The sequence below is a fragment of the Metopolophium dirhodum genome, chromosome 4 (assembly GCF_019925205.1).
Source record: "Metopolophium dirhodum isolate CAU chromosome 4, ASM1992520v1, whole genome shotgun sequence".
NCBI lineage: Eukaryota > Metazoa > Arthropoda > Insecta > Hemiptera > Aphididae > Metopolophium > Metopolophium dirhodum.
Genome location: NC_083563.1, coordinates 18,608,759 through 18,623,946, shown reverse-complemented (window position 1 = coordinate 18,623,946; position 15,188 = coordinate 18,608,759). Strand labels below are relative to the sequence as shown.

Sequence of the window (15,188 nt, the reverse complement as noted above, 5' to 3'; positions counted from 1 at the left end):
CCGATTTGTTTGAATTAAATACATTACAGATAAGTAATAACTAATTAAAAAATACCTTTTGTAGGTATTTAAATTGTTTTTAAATATTTGTAAATGTATTTTTTATATATGTAGTTGTCCTAAGCTGAGTAATGAATATAATTTATATTGGCGTTACAATGATTTTTTTTTATTTATTTATGTCATAATAATAACAGTAATAAAATTAAATGTTCAACTATGAGGGTGGCTTCTCATATAAAATTGTTAAAGTTAATTTTTTGGAGATTAAAAGTAAAAAATTCTGAGTGCTTTTCAAAATAACCAGTGAAAAAAATTAGGGGAAAACTGACATTTTTACGTAAACTAATATCCGATAAAATCAATTTTCTTCTATTGTTGTAATTTTTGAATTTACCTTAAACATTCATACAAACATTAACTACTGTGCATAATATAATTTTCAAAATATTTTGGCTCTTTTGTGCTAGTTGTAGATATTTTAAATAATCTACTATTTTTTTTTATACTTATACAATTTTTGTTTTTGAGTAAAAATCGACAATTTTATTTAATAGATTCTTCATAAGAATTTAATACTGTAACTTGTTAAGCATAAATTCACATAAACTTATTATTAGAGATCTATGTAAAACATTTTGACGACATTAGATGTTATTATGTTAAAACGTCTTATAACGATTTATCCTCTATCAAGTTTGAAATTTGTCAATTTAGAAATTTTTTTAAATACGTCGTTAAAAATTGTATCATTGGCCAAAAAGCTTGAAAATCAATTACTAGATCCCACATAAGTTTAGTTTTTCTCATAGCAATGCACAGATGTTAAAAATACATAAGCTGGTTTTTTTTTATAAGCGTTTTAAGTTCAAACTTTAACAACATTAAAATTAATTAATTCAGAAAAATATGGTTAGTAAGTACTTTAGAAGTGGTTCTTACAGAAACCTAAAACTCTAATAAAATGTTTATAATTTTTTAAAGTTAAGTTCAAATTTTGACGAAATTGAATACTTAAACAAAAATAATGATTTTAGATATTTTGTTTAATGTAATTCAAAACATTGAACTCGGACTTGAAACTGATTTATTATTGAAATCAAATTTAACACACACTGCATATTACAGTGACTAAATCATTGACGAGATACACTTGATATCTACTATACAATATAGCATTTTTTCTTTTATGTTTAAACAAAATTAGGTATAAGCCAATAACCTTAAAAATTAAAAATTAAAAATTATATATAATTTACGTTTTATAATCTTAAAATATATAAGTATTTAGTTAATAGTATTATATAGTTGTAAATTGTAATGATATATCAGTTTAATAATGATGTAAAACTTAAAATTCTAATAATAGTATTATACGGTAAAATAAAGAAAAAGGTATAATTTAATTTAAACATCACTCTATATATAAATTGCATCATAGTTTATATACATTATACCTTTCATTTAGATTAAAAGTTCTTAACAATATTTATAAAAATTTGATTATAACAGAAATGCCAGGTATGCATTTTTTGTTTTATGTTTTTATGATATTTAAATATTATAACTTTCAATGTTAATTAGTCGGAAACATTTTGTTTATGATTTACGTAGATAATTTATCTTATGTAAGGTAAACAAAAATATTTAATATTTTTTATAAAAATGTTTTTATTGATGATAAAATCAGAGTGCTTAATTACGTACACAACGCACCAATAAACTGTAACCAAATGCGTACTCGAATACCTACCGGAGTATAAATAATTAATTTGCCGAGACAATATTGTATGATCTTAGTTTCCCTAACATTAATTAATGCTTTATGACATTATGGTTCATATAGATACGAATATTACTGAACAGCCAAATTTCACATTTTTGGAGTTGGAAGCTGCAGTGATAATACTGCACCATGTTGCATGGGCATGCATATACGGTGGGTGTGTGATTTGAAAACTTCTGCAGTAACAGTAGCCATTAATTGTTGTTTAGTGTAGCAACAACAACAATAAACCCATTTAAACGTTACACACATTTAATAAATATAAAATGAAATTCTAAAACCACAACGTCACCGCAAACATAGGTAAGCAGTCTAGTAGGAAAAAATTACATTAATACTAGAAAAAATTATCAGAAATCGATAAATATTGATTAATAATAATATAATAGGCGCTATTTTATGTCCTCGGCAATTACTACGTTGTTGGCTTGCTATAAAACACGGAGTAACAATGAATTTCTTTTCAGACACTTTTAACAACATAAAATAATTTGTTGGTATCCATAAATTACCGATGAAACAAACAAAATTATAAATTATAATCAATCAAAATTTTAAAAATTATACATTATGGCGGCTTATTTCGAAGAGACTACTGGTATTGCGAACATGGTATTACTAGAAAACTGTGACGAAAAGAAATTAATCGAGAACCTAAAGAAGCGACTACGTAAAAACATAATATACGTAAGATTAGTTTATTTATTAAAATACATATTTTTCAGAAACTAAATAAAACATTTATATACCTACCTATTATTGCAATTTACAATATAAATTACAAATAAAAATGATTTATAAAAACGTAAATGTTTGACTTTATAATTTAAAACTGCAGTATGTACGTTTTTTTCATTTATTAATACATAATACATTTTTATCTAGCAACTAACACCAGCTCAAACTAAATAACGTCATTGTCGCAACATTTCAATTTAAAATTATTAATATATTATAGTCATTTAGGTACCCGAATTAATGTAATATTATAGTAATAATATATCAATATGTCTAAAACCAGACTAACAATTTATAGTTCTAAAATTGAGGATAGATTGCGTATGAATCTCATAGTCTTTATAAGTGTCCTTTAAAATATGTTCACAGACCTGCATCGGGGAAGTTCTGATAAGTGTTAATCCGTACAAGTCTCTGTCAATATACAGTGACAAATTAATGCTAAAATACTATAACAAAAACTGTATTGAAGAAATGCCACATATGTGAGTATGATCGAATGATTGATTATTTAAAAAATAAGATGGATATTATCATCAAGTATACCCAAGTATACTAAAACTATTTACCTCTCTTTCAAGAAAATGTGTAATTGGATAATCTTGGATCATCGGCTGACAAATTTGAAGCATTTATATTGTTGTTATTGACGCATAGTTAAATTTATATTTTCTAGATTTGCAACATCAGCGAAAGTCTTCAAGTCTTTAAAAGAATATCGGCGAGAACAATGCATTTTAATATCGGGTAAAAATTTAACCTATTCATCAAAAGTAAAAAAATGCACTTAATACCAAAACATATTATATTATATTATTAAGATATTATGCACATTTAAATTGGTATTGACTAGGTACATCATTGCAATTACCAGTTTATTTATTTTATTTATATATCAACGCCTCAAGGGCATAAGTACAGTACATATTTAGATAATGTATTAAAATACCTGTATCACTTTTATTAAAAATTTCAAAACAATAATAAATCAATGCACTCAACAATTGATTCTAACTAGATCTAATTTTTCTAATTACTATAAATTATAAAACGATCATTATCAAATATTTATTTTTTTTTAAAAAATATTAAAACTGAATACTTTAATCATCTATTACACTTAGTTAAGTAGGTAACGCACATGCGCACCAAACCTAAATAATGATAATTTTTAACACAATTTAAAACATAAAATTAAGTATAATATTTTTAAGCAATTTTATAAATATTTGTCAAGGTTCGATAAAATATTATCTACAAAAATTGTTTTTTTTTTTGGTTTTCAACAATCCATTTTTATGAAAATGTATAATGCACCTACCTATACACTATACTATTTATTTATTTTTGTTAATTTATTCAAGGTAGGTATTAGAATTAAAAACTGTTTTAAAAATACATTTCCTATTACAATATCATAAGTAAATATTAATCTGCATACATTGCTAACAATTATATTTTAGAAATAAAACATTGATATCCCAATATTTTATAATCCATATAATAATATTTATTTTCCTGATTGGAAAAACATACAAAAATACGATTGGATTCAATGCTTCGTATTATAATATAATTCTCTAACATAATATGTATGGTAGTTTAGTTTGTTATTATTAAATTTTCACAGTTCAACATCACTCTAAAACAGGTGTAATAACTAAAAAGTTTTCTGTAGGTCAGAAAAAAAAAGACAAAGAAACCTAAAATATCTCTGTGCAAAAAAATGCATATAAATTCTTTCATTCTAATTTCAACCAGTGGATGTATTCATAAGTAGGTACCGACCTTTCCCGTTCTAAGAAATACTAAAATCAATACAAACCGATACTGTTACAGTATTCATATACTTTACAAAGTTTTGACTTGTTAAACAATTAAACGAACAGTGTCATTTTCCTTGACGGCTGAATTAAATATTTAAAAAAATAGAGATATTAATATATAAATATCTCACCTTTTTTATTTTTTATATTTAACCATAGTTATTTTAGCCATTATCCCTTACGAATACATATCAATAAAATAATAAACCCTTTTAATCATGTATTTAAAGGTAAGTATTGTGAAGTAAAATAGTTCATTTATGTATTAGTTTATTTTATTTTTTAAGTGCAGTTATGTTTAAAATACACACTTTTATTAGCTTTGTTTATATTAGGTACATTTGTTTTTTATTTGTTTTAAAACATTTAAATGTCTAATATCTATACCAGATGATATAGATTCATATAGTTTACATAAAGTTATTTGATAATATTCACAATTTTGAATTCTGATTTTTCTATTAGTAAAATATTATCAGGCTACGTAGATAATTTACCAATTGGAAAATAAATAACAATTATTTAAAGAATGTACCTACCTAGATAGGTATACTATAATTATACCAAAATAACAAATTCATTTTTCATATTAAGAACTTATTTTATTCGCCACCAATAATAACTTAAAATGCTATGACAACTTATATTTTCAATTTCCTACAAAATATTACATGTTGAACACATTATATTATTATGTTCTGCTCATATGGCCATATTATAGTTGATTACATAAGGTTATCAGCACAAAGTGGGATTACCATTTGGCAGCAATCGGGCCATGAATAATATCTAATCTGTTATACACGTTATGCTACACTACACATTAATTCATACAATTATAAATTATCATAATATACAAATATGATAGTTTTCAATATTATTAATTAACAAGAAAAATTGCTCAAAATAATGAATTCACTATAATATATAGTGAACTAATAATATTATATAAAGTGTGCTCACGATTTAAGGTAACATTATAAATATTTCGACCAGATGACCTATAATTTGAATAGGGTTTTTTTTTTTATAATATTACACATATGTCTTGTTTTTGAATATAAGTATTTTCAAATTCAATTAATTTTGGAATTTGAATAGAAAATGTTTATTTAATTTTGGCTTATAAAGTTTTGTTCTATCTTAAAAATTGAGAGTGATTCAAAAATTATACAAAGCAGAACAAATCATATAAAATTGCATAAAGCTTCGATAAAAAAAAAATTATCACATATTTTCTAATTTTATATTAATAATACAGTAATTTTATCAGTATTGCGATTCATAAACATTAAAATATTGAATATTTAGCAATAAATAGTTGAACTTACTATTGAACTACTTAATCTTTAGGTATCTACTATTAAAAAGATCATATTTAAATAATGTATTACTTTCATAATAATGTATATTTATAATATAACATATACATATGAACATAAAATTAATACCTGTATTAACTTTGATTTTACATTACAGGTGAATCTGGATCGGGGAAAACAGAAGCATCTAAAAAAGTTCTGGAATTTATTGCAAAAGCAACACACGGTGACCATATTATTCAGTTGATAAAAGATAAACTTCTTGTAGCAAATTTAGTTTTGGAGGCATTTGGTAATGCCAAAACTTGTAATAACGATAATTCTAGTCGGTTCGGAAAATATATGGATGTGGAATTCAACCCCATGGCAAGTTAAAAATAATAAAAATGTTTTTTTGCATTCGTAATGAACACATTACAATTAAATCATTTTAATACAAATTATATTAGTCTTACGATCCTATAGATTCCCTACCATATTATACAACTATAATGATTGTAATTCTAAAATGTGTAGGTATACCTCTATATAACTATTATCAATATTTAAAATTATCTACTTAATTTGATACAAACTCTTGATAAAGAACTATTATTGGATTTCCTATAGGGGCAGCCAATAGGTGGTAATATTCTAAACTATTTGCTTGAAAAGTCTCGAGTGGTAAAACAGGCTGAACATGAAAGAAACTATCATATATTCTATCAGCTGATAAACGGAGCTGACGAATGGCTAGCCGAACTCTTAAAGATTGACAAGGACGTTGATTATTTGTACGTGAGAACGGACAAGAGTGAAAATGACGGTTTCGAAGATGAAGTTTGTTGGGCTCACTCTAAATGCATGGTTATTTTATTTAAAATTTTGGCTTCAATTTTATAGACTATTAACGAAGATTCCAAAAAATATAAAGAAACTTTACATGCTCTCCAAATCCTAGAATTTAACTTGGAAGAACAAATGGATATACTGAAAATTGTCGCTAGTATCTTGCACCTGGGTAATGTTAAAGTTCATGAACGTGACCAAATGAGCAATATTGAAAGTATCAGCACAATTCGTATAGTAGCCGAAGTAATAGTAACAATATTTTTACTTTTTTTTTATTATTAGAATTTCTCTTTGCATCGCGGTCATTAGGTGGGAGGAGGGGGAGGGGGTGGAGGTGAGTTCATACAATAATTTGTTATTATTAATTGCATATACCTATTATAATATATCAATATATTATAAAATATTAACATTTTAAGTGTAGATTACATTTTTATTTTTCAAGGTACACATGTTAACAGTAGCGTATATTAAACTAATTTGTCCAATCCAAATTCCTGAAGGAATGAAAATATAATATTGGCTATTGGAAGTTCCGGTCAAAGAGCTTCGAATATGTCGTCGCCCGTCGGATATTTTTTTGTTATTCCATGCTTCACCAGTGGCGTTATTTTCAATGGGTGGTGATCAATAGACTTGATCATACACTTCAGTAAATTGTGAGGGTTAACCCAAATACACAAATAACGGAGTTTAGGGAAACCCAAAAATTGTTAATATTTTATAACCACGGTCTAAGGATAGCAATTAGAAGTACCTATATTAGTACATGTTGTATCTATGTATAAACGTTACACATTTTTACGCAGCTGCTGGTAAATAATAACTGATTAGGTACACACAAGTTTACTCATAGGTACAATAATTATAAATTTGTACGATTTTGTATCTACTCCTCTATTATACGTACCTAATAAATGTACATTGTAGAAAAAAACATAGTAGATGTCACATTCAGTCAATATGTATTTGACGGGAAAATATTACGTTATCGTCTGTATGCTTCTTGTTCGTTTGAATAGTAAGTTGTGCTATGCGTTTATATTTGTTGTGAAGCGGATCATTCTATATCATTCGTTATTTTATATACCTATACTCTGTTCAAAATAAGACCGGACCTCGGCGGCCGAGTTGTGCGCATGGGCGTGGCTTATTTCTGCGGCTCGGCCTGACACGTGATCTATGGTGGGGGAGGTGCCTGACCGTCGCGAACGAAAACTGGTCGCCGCCGAGGTCCGGTCTTATTTTGAACAGAGTATAGGTACCCATTCTTGTTTTGGACATTTGGTTTAATGATTGTAATTATATCTAAAAGTTCTTCTGAAGATAAACTGGTTAAAGGTGATGAAATCGAATTAAAAATATTTTTTATCATTGAATATTATTTGCCCTGTTAATTTTAAATAGATCAATGTTTTCCTAAAATGTATTCCATTATTTAAAAATTGTATTTCCTTTTTTTATTTTGAGAGGTTTCTAACTTGGAGTTAGGTATGTGTGTTTCTGTAATATTAAAAACCTATTGAGATGATGATTAATGGGGTAGAAAGATTGGCTACTTTATTTTGAAGCTGATCATTTAGTACAACTGATATAATCAACTTTTATTGGAACACTAACTTAGGAAATATTTGTGTTTAATACTATATTAGGAACTGTGAGTTTTGGTTTTAAATTAGATCAAAATCTTGGAGCTTGGAACTGATTAGTGATTGCCGAATAATGCAGGGCTTGAAATCAAAATGAAAAATTTTAATGTAATTTCCACACATCGATATTTATTTTTTCTGATTAAAATATAAAATAATATTGTTGATTTAGTTGTATTATGGTTTCTAATTAGATTTTTAACATCATTTTTCTTTTTTTTTCGATTTAAAATAAATAATAATATCAATTTTGCATTTTTACGATTTCAATTTTGATTTCAAACTACGAGAAACCTGTCATTGTTCGCATGGCCACGTGATTGACCCAAAAAAACCAAATATTAGTTATTTATTATTAGCTACAAATAAATACATTAAAGACCTATCGGCTATTACAGAATTTTAACTTTTAAATCAACTTCTATAGTATAAAAAATATAAAACTATTGTTATTTTGCTGTATTTAATTTATTTTCGATTTCAATATAAATTTTAAATATCATTGAAAAAAATATTTCATTTCGATATTACTTTTGATTGCTTAGAAGCCTTAAATGATTTTTATCGATATATTTTATAATCAATTTTAAGCTCTGAAATAGTGATTCGTAAATCATAAATCGGAATTTGTCCGAATTAGAAGTGGGCACGAGGCTATACTGCTGTTCTGAAGTTTGTAATAACATTAATAAATACTCCACGATACATAATAATATTGTTGTAGAGTTGAATAGCTGCCGAACGTGATAATATGACCGCCAGCCGGGTTTCGTGAAGATAGAAATAATAAATAATGTGATGCAATTGTTGAATAATATTTTTTTTATTCATTATACTCTAATAGTCTGATATCTGATGACAAGCTTTTTTTATTTTTATTTTTTTGTAAGCAGAGGTTTTGATGCATAAATACCAAAAATTTAGTAGGGTGCTAATTTTAAAATTGAGGATGCTGCCAATACCTTCTAAGCATCCCGTAATTGCGCCTATGGTAGTCCATTAAATTTAAACTATTATTGCATCAATTTTTACGAAAAAAGGTTTGTTGTTGATCGGGGTATGAGGAGGTTTATCAATAAAAAGATTTTTGCGCACTATAAACCCGGGTGGTCACCCATCCGGGAACTATTGGCAGCGGCACTCTCTTCCACTGTCTCTAGCGCACTTTCCGTGATTGATTTCTGCCACTGCGCCGCGCCAAGCGACATAATATTATTATCTACAACAAATACTGTAAATTACATAATTAAATTATATAAACCGTCTATTATCATAAACTGTTTGATTAATCAATTGAATATATAATAATATGTTCAGCTGCTAGGAGTTCCAAAAAAGGATTTGATATTCGCATTGACAAATAAAACAATAAGAGCTCACGGAGAAGTAATTCAGTCACGTTTGGACGTGGAAATGTCGATTTGTGCCAAAGACGCATTAGCCAAAGCCATTTACAGTAGACTATTTGAATGGTTGGTAACGCATATAAACAAAACGCTCAAAACAACTGTTCGTAAAACCGATGGTCGCACAAGCAAAAACAAATCAATCGGAATATTGGATATTTATGGTTTTGAAATTTTACAAAATAATGGGTAGGTGCTGTATTAATTATTCTATACAGTTCGACAATGTAAAACGTATATAATTTATTTGTGTATAATATTGTGGTAAATAAATATGAGTACCCAATATATTATTCAATAATACCATAAGTATAAAAAAAAATATTAGTTACTCATTTATAAAAATAAACAAAAGAATACATTAATATTATGTAGTTTTTACAAACCTATTGTAAGTGATAAATAAAGCTATTAATAGGTAGTTTTAACAATTAGGTACAATATTATAGCGTAATATTTTTTAAATATAATGATATTTCTAGCATGAAGTGCTATCAGTGTATTATAATGTAGCAAAGTGTGTCATTGTAATGTAGTATAATATTTAACATTCACAAAAAATCTCGAAGTTATTGTAAAATAGTAAATAGTACCTACTAGGTATAATCAATAATTTAATAACTAATTCCAAACATATAAAAACATTCAATTTCAGATTTGAACAGTTTTGTATTAATTATTGTAACGAAAAGTTGCAAAAGTTATTCCTTGACTTAACACTCAAGTCGGAACAACAAGAATATTTGAGCGAGGGCATCGAGTGGACTGTTGTTGATTACTTTGACAACGGAATTATATGTGACATGATCGAGGAAAGACACAAAGGTATGGACCTGTATACTTAGGTATATCTGATTTATTTTCAAATAACTAACACCACAGTCATATATTTTTCTAAGGGATCATTTCATGTCTTGATGACGAGTCTCTTAAACAAACTGATGTATGTAATAATTTGATTTTACTAAACGAGTTGGCGAGACGTTTCAAAGAACATGAGCACTTTTCATGTTATCAAACAGCAAACGATCCACAATTTAAGAGGACGATAGTTTTACCTACGGTGAATACCTAATATTAAAATACTAACTACCGCAAAAATATAGATATTACATTTTTTTTTAAACATTAAAAGGAATTCGTGATCAAACATTTTGCTGGTGCCGTGACGTACGATGCTTCTAGTTTTTTAGAGAAAAACAACGACTCGCTATTTGGAAATCTGAGCCAAATAATGTCCAGCTCAACCAACGAGATCATAAAGGTAATACATAATTTATACACGTCCAACTGTGTTTCTTACCCGGAATTTTCAGACTATTTTTTCAGATTGCCAGACGCCCAACAAAAAGATACCAGAGACCACAATAAAGCAATTTAAAAAAAGTTTGAATCGACTTATAAACACATTATCGTCAAAAGAGCCATCGTACATAAGATGTATCAAGCCAAACAACTACAAAGAATCTGGTTGGTATAATATTTTATCGGTGGTCAAGTCAACCGGGGTATTACCTACGTTATGCATGTTATAACCATCTTGGACTTATTTTTGTATAATATGATTGTTTTAATAGTACCTATATATTTTTAACACGCATTGTCGACGGTAAGAATAATATTTAATAATAGTAATACAAAACGTAATTATTTAAAAACCACCCTTAAAGGAACTCTTGTACTATGGATCATACGTTAGTGTATAAAAATATATTATTCGATTGTATTTGTACTATATTTAAATTTCAGACAATTTTGACGAAGAAGTGATCAGCCAACAAGTGAAGTATATGGGTTTAGTCGAGATACTACGTATCAGGAAAGCCGGTTTCGCATACCGTGGTCAATTCGAAGTATTTTTAAATAGATATAAGTGTTTGTGCCCGGACACTTGGCCTGATTGGACTCGACGGTTCGGCGGGGTGGCTGTCGATGCAGTAAAACGACTGATTGAACATCTGCAGTATACGAGCGAGGATTATAAAATCGGAAAGTACGTGAATAGTAGCAGCAAGTATCCAGAATAATATTACTCTAAAAAAAATGTAATAAATAATTACCACTATCATAAAGGTTGATATCATTTCAGACCGATATAATTATAAGCAATCGATGTAGCACATAATATTATAATCGTATGCCTTATTCCATCCCCAAGTAGGTTTAAATTAATTCATACAATTTGAAAATATCTCACCGATCTCCGAATAATCGTGTTGATTTTTTTCTAGCTTTTTGATAATATTATAACAATACAGCCACGCATAATGCAGTGAATCCGCGTTGCAGTGTATTTTATATTAATTGTTGCAGGACTAAAGTCATGATAAAACATCCGCATACGGTGTTTGAAATCGAAAAACGATACCAGACGTCCAAGCACCTGTTGGCGACGATTATCCAATCGATGTGGCGTGGATACGTGGCCCACAAACGATACACACGCATCAGGACACTGTTAATATACTGTCAGAGGTTGGCAAGGCAGCGTTTGCGGTACAGGCGATCGATGAAACTCAGAGAATTCGAACTCGTCACTAAAAAGATAGTTTTCGTGCAGAAAAACATCAGGAGGCTGTTGGCCGTGCGCGCTTACAACAGGACTCACCACGCCGGGATAACGATTATAAAGTATTAATAAATTGTCCTAACCCCCCCCCCCCCCCCCACAAAACATTCCCGTTATACCTAAATACGCATGAAACCGGGGTAATCGTTTTCGGCCACCTGTTTAAAAAACGAACAAACAATTTTCAGCTTCGTCAGGGGGTTCTTGACGAGAAACGATCCACCAAATGCGTACAACCGTCGGTTTATTGTGTACAAGCAGATAAAATATCTGACCGAGCTGTCCGAGGCGTTGCCAAAAAGTCTGATGGACGACCGATGGCCCAAGCCACCGACTTGCTGTGAAGAAGTAAATATGAAATAAATCGTGGACATTTCGTATGATATATTATTGTATAGTATTATGAATAAAATATATTTTTGCAAAGGTATCTGCGTACCTAAAGGTCCTGCACCGTGGTTGGCTATCGAGGACATATCGAGCGAATTTGGATAAAAGTCCAGGGTTGTATGAGCGTTTGAAATTAAAGCTCACTGCATCTGAAATATTCAAAGGTGAAAATACAGTATTCAGCTTCTTGTCTTGTGCTATATTATAAGTACACACAATAACAACATCAAATGTCTAATGTGTTTTGAAGGGAAAAAGTCAATGTATCCAGAAAGCTTACAACTCGATTTCAATTCCGATCGTGCAGGGATTATTCAAAAACTGATAAATACCAACTTGAATGACGCAAATCTCAAAACTATTTATTTTGTCGGTTTTTGCATACGAGTTTTTGTTGAATTTTTTTCTAATTTTAAACTTTTTTAGTACGCGACTGAAGTAACAAAGTTTGATCGCCGGGGGTACCGAAAAAGAGATAGGATCTTAATACTAACTACAGAAAATATTTTAATCATCAAGAACTCTGATAAAAATCTAATTATCAGAGATCAATTGCCATTGGAACACTTAACGAGCCTGCAGATGACCTCGGGAATGGACAACTTTTTAACTATCAAAGTATCTGAAAAACTGGAAAAATCTAAGGTAAAATCAATGTTTCAAAACTAAGCAGTAATGTTTGATCATTTTAACGTTATTTCACAAATTTTACCTAAAATTATTTCTAAATAACAATCAGAGACGTAATTTGAGTTTTAACACCCTAGTAAAGTTATGATGCTATGCCAATTTTCCCCTTCCCTCAGCCATATAAACATTAAACATATATACAAATTTGTCACCAGTAACTTTTTGGATACAAAAAGTTTGCAAGAACTTACTAACCTTAAACAATATATATACATAAGCACATGTCATATCTCCAGCATTCTTTGTGATAAAATTATTTAATAATTGTCTAATTTAGGAGTTCTGGAAATAATATGTGCATTTTTTATTTTTTTTCCATATGCTGCACCATTTAGTTTTTTTATTTTTATATTAATTTTAATATGCTATTGTATTTATAATATAAAACAATTATCAGATTGTATCAACTTAAGTCTAAAACGACGAATACCACAATGTACAATTTATTATAAACAACCCACAACAAAGCTAAAAGTAAGATTAAAAAATTGTATTATAATAACTCACTTTGATAGGTAATTAGGTAGGTACTCCTAACTAACTTATACGTATAATATATCTATTTCCGACCGATGCAGCAGTAGAATTTCCAGTACCTATTTTAATAACATTTTGTTACTGTATTTTTTTATATCAATAATATTTTACCGGAAAGGAAACAAAAATTAACTTATATTTTATAAATAAAATAATCTTGATTTGTACATACATTTTCGATATGATAAAAAATGTTCGTGTTTCTTGATTGACTAATGACGAAGTTGTAAGTTGTGGACAGTACCATTACGTGCTAACAGTATACTATGCTGCCCTGAATCTCTAAATAAATTATCGCCGATAATGTCGTTTCCCTCATAATACGTATCTGATAACAATGCAACATTACATAATATTATGTTGTACTTTTATAATCTTAGGGAGACGTTTTGTTAGAAGTTCCCTACTTAGTTGAATGTGTGACGGCTCTTTCAAAACAGGCGCCGGGGATAGTAGAATTCATCAATATGCAAGATAATTCATGGTACATATTATATAATATTATTAGAATAAAATAAATTAAGCCTGATTTATATACAGTTAATAAAATAATTTAGAACAGTGTAGTATAGAGTTTATAGACTATATGTATATAATATATTATTATTTTAAAAAAATTATTTTATAACTACCTCTACTCATAAGCCATAATAACTAATATTATATATTATAAGTATTATGATTACTCTTTTTGAATATAGATAATGATTTTTTTATTTTTAATATATCCATATGTATGCCTAATGTATATATTTTATGCACAATATTTAGCATGAAACATGACATGAAAAACTCAAAAAACCCTGGATTCATCGAATTTATACCTGTTGCCATCTCCGAGCGCAAAGGAAAAATCCGTAAAGGAAAAAACGGGAATTTAACGATTACTTATTGAACGTAACATATTTGCTTTTAACCATCACCGATTTCAAAATATTATGTTCGTAACTAGCAACTGTCAAGCACATTGTGGAGAATATCAGTGTTTATGAAAGAGAATGTATTTTATATTCTACAGAAAATAAAATACACACATAATAGACAATGGTTCACGACATAATATGTGGATTGTATACGTTATAATAAAATTTTAAAATAAACTAGAACACAAAAATATTTCTTTTGTGTGCAATGTTGTTCTATACAGAGTATATAGTTTATAATCTAATGGTATACCTACTTAATAATACGCTTCACCTACAGAATACAGTTCAATATAATATATTATATATAAATATATAATATATAGATACTTACATTATAATAAGTTGATTTTCTAAGGACGCAGACTTACTGGCAGTTAATTGATTGAGAATGAGCTATGAAAGATATGAATTATAAAATATGACTAGCAAAAATAACTTTAAGCGATTGGATACACACAATGTTTCATATCATTTTTAATATTAAATGAAATAATGATGAGGACCTTGAGTGTATGCAT

At 28.3% G+C, this 15,188-nt stretch overlaps 1 protein-coding gene across 1 annotated transcript; it reads left to right on the top strand.

Moving 5' to 3' along the window:
* The first annotated feature begins 2,356 nt into the window (after positions 1 to 2,356).
* LOC132943583 (unconventional myosin IC) lies at positions 2,357 to 14,639 on the top strand. Its single transcript, XM_061012617.1, has 19 exons — positions 2,357 to 2,473; positions 2,894 to 3,009; positions 3,201 to 3,271; positions 5,830 to 6,038; positions 6,282 to 6,491; positions 6,555 to 6,746; positions 9,470 to 9,747; positions 10,214 to 10,383; positions 10,458 to 10,621; positions 10,694 to 10,822; positions 10,875 to 11,028; positions 11,308 to 11,551; positions 11,872 to 12,189; positions 12,316 to 12,475; positions 12,555 to 12,681; positions 12,768 to 12,886; positions 12,944 to 13,162; positions 14,125 to 14,228; positions 14,516 to 14,639. Exons 1-19 carry the CDS (start codon positions 2,357 to 2,359, stop codon positions 14,637 to 14,639), a joined length of 3,225 nt encoding a protein of 1,074 aa, XP_060868600.1.
* The last annotated feature ends 549 nt before the right edge of the window (positions 14,640 to 15,188 follow it).

Excerpts from the sequence above, each read along its gene's own strand:
- LOC132943583 (XM_061012617.1), top strand. The coding sequence starts at position 2,357 with ATGGCGGCTTATTTCGAAGAGACTACTGGTATTGCGAACATGGTATTA. Across the intron at positions 6,492-6,554 it reads ATGACGGTTTCGAAGATGAA|ACTATTAACGAAGATTCCAA; the intron begins GTTTGTTGGGCT and ends TCAATTTTATAG. Across the intron at positions 10,823-10,874 it reads CAACCAACGAGATCATAAAG|ACTATTTTTTCAGATTGCCA; the intron begins GTAATACATAAT and ends CGGAATTTTCAG.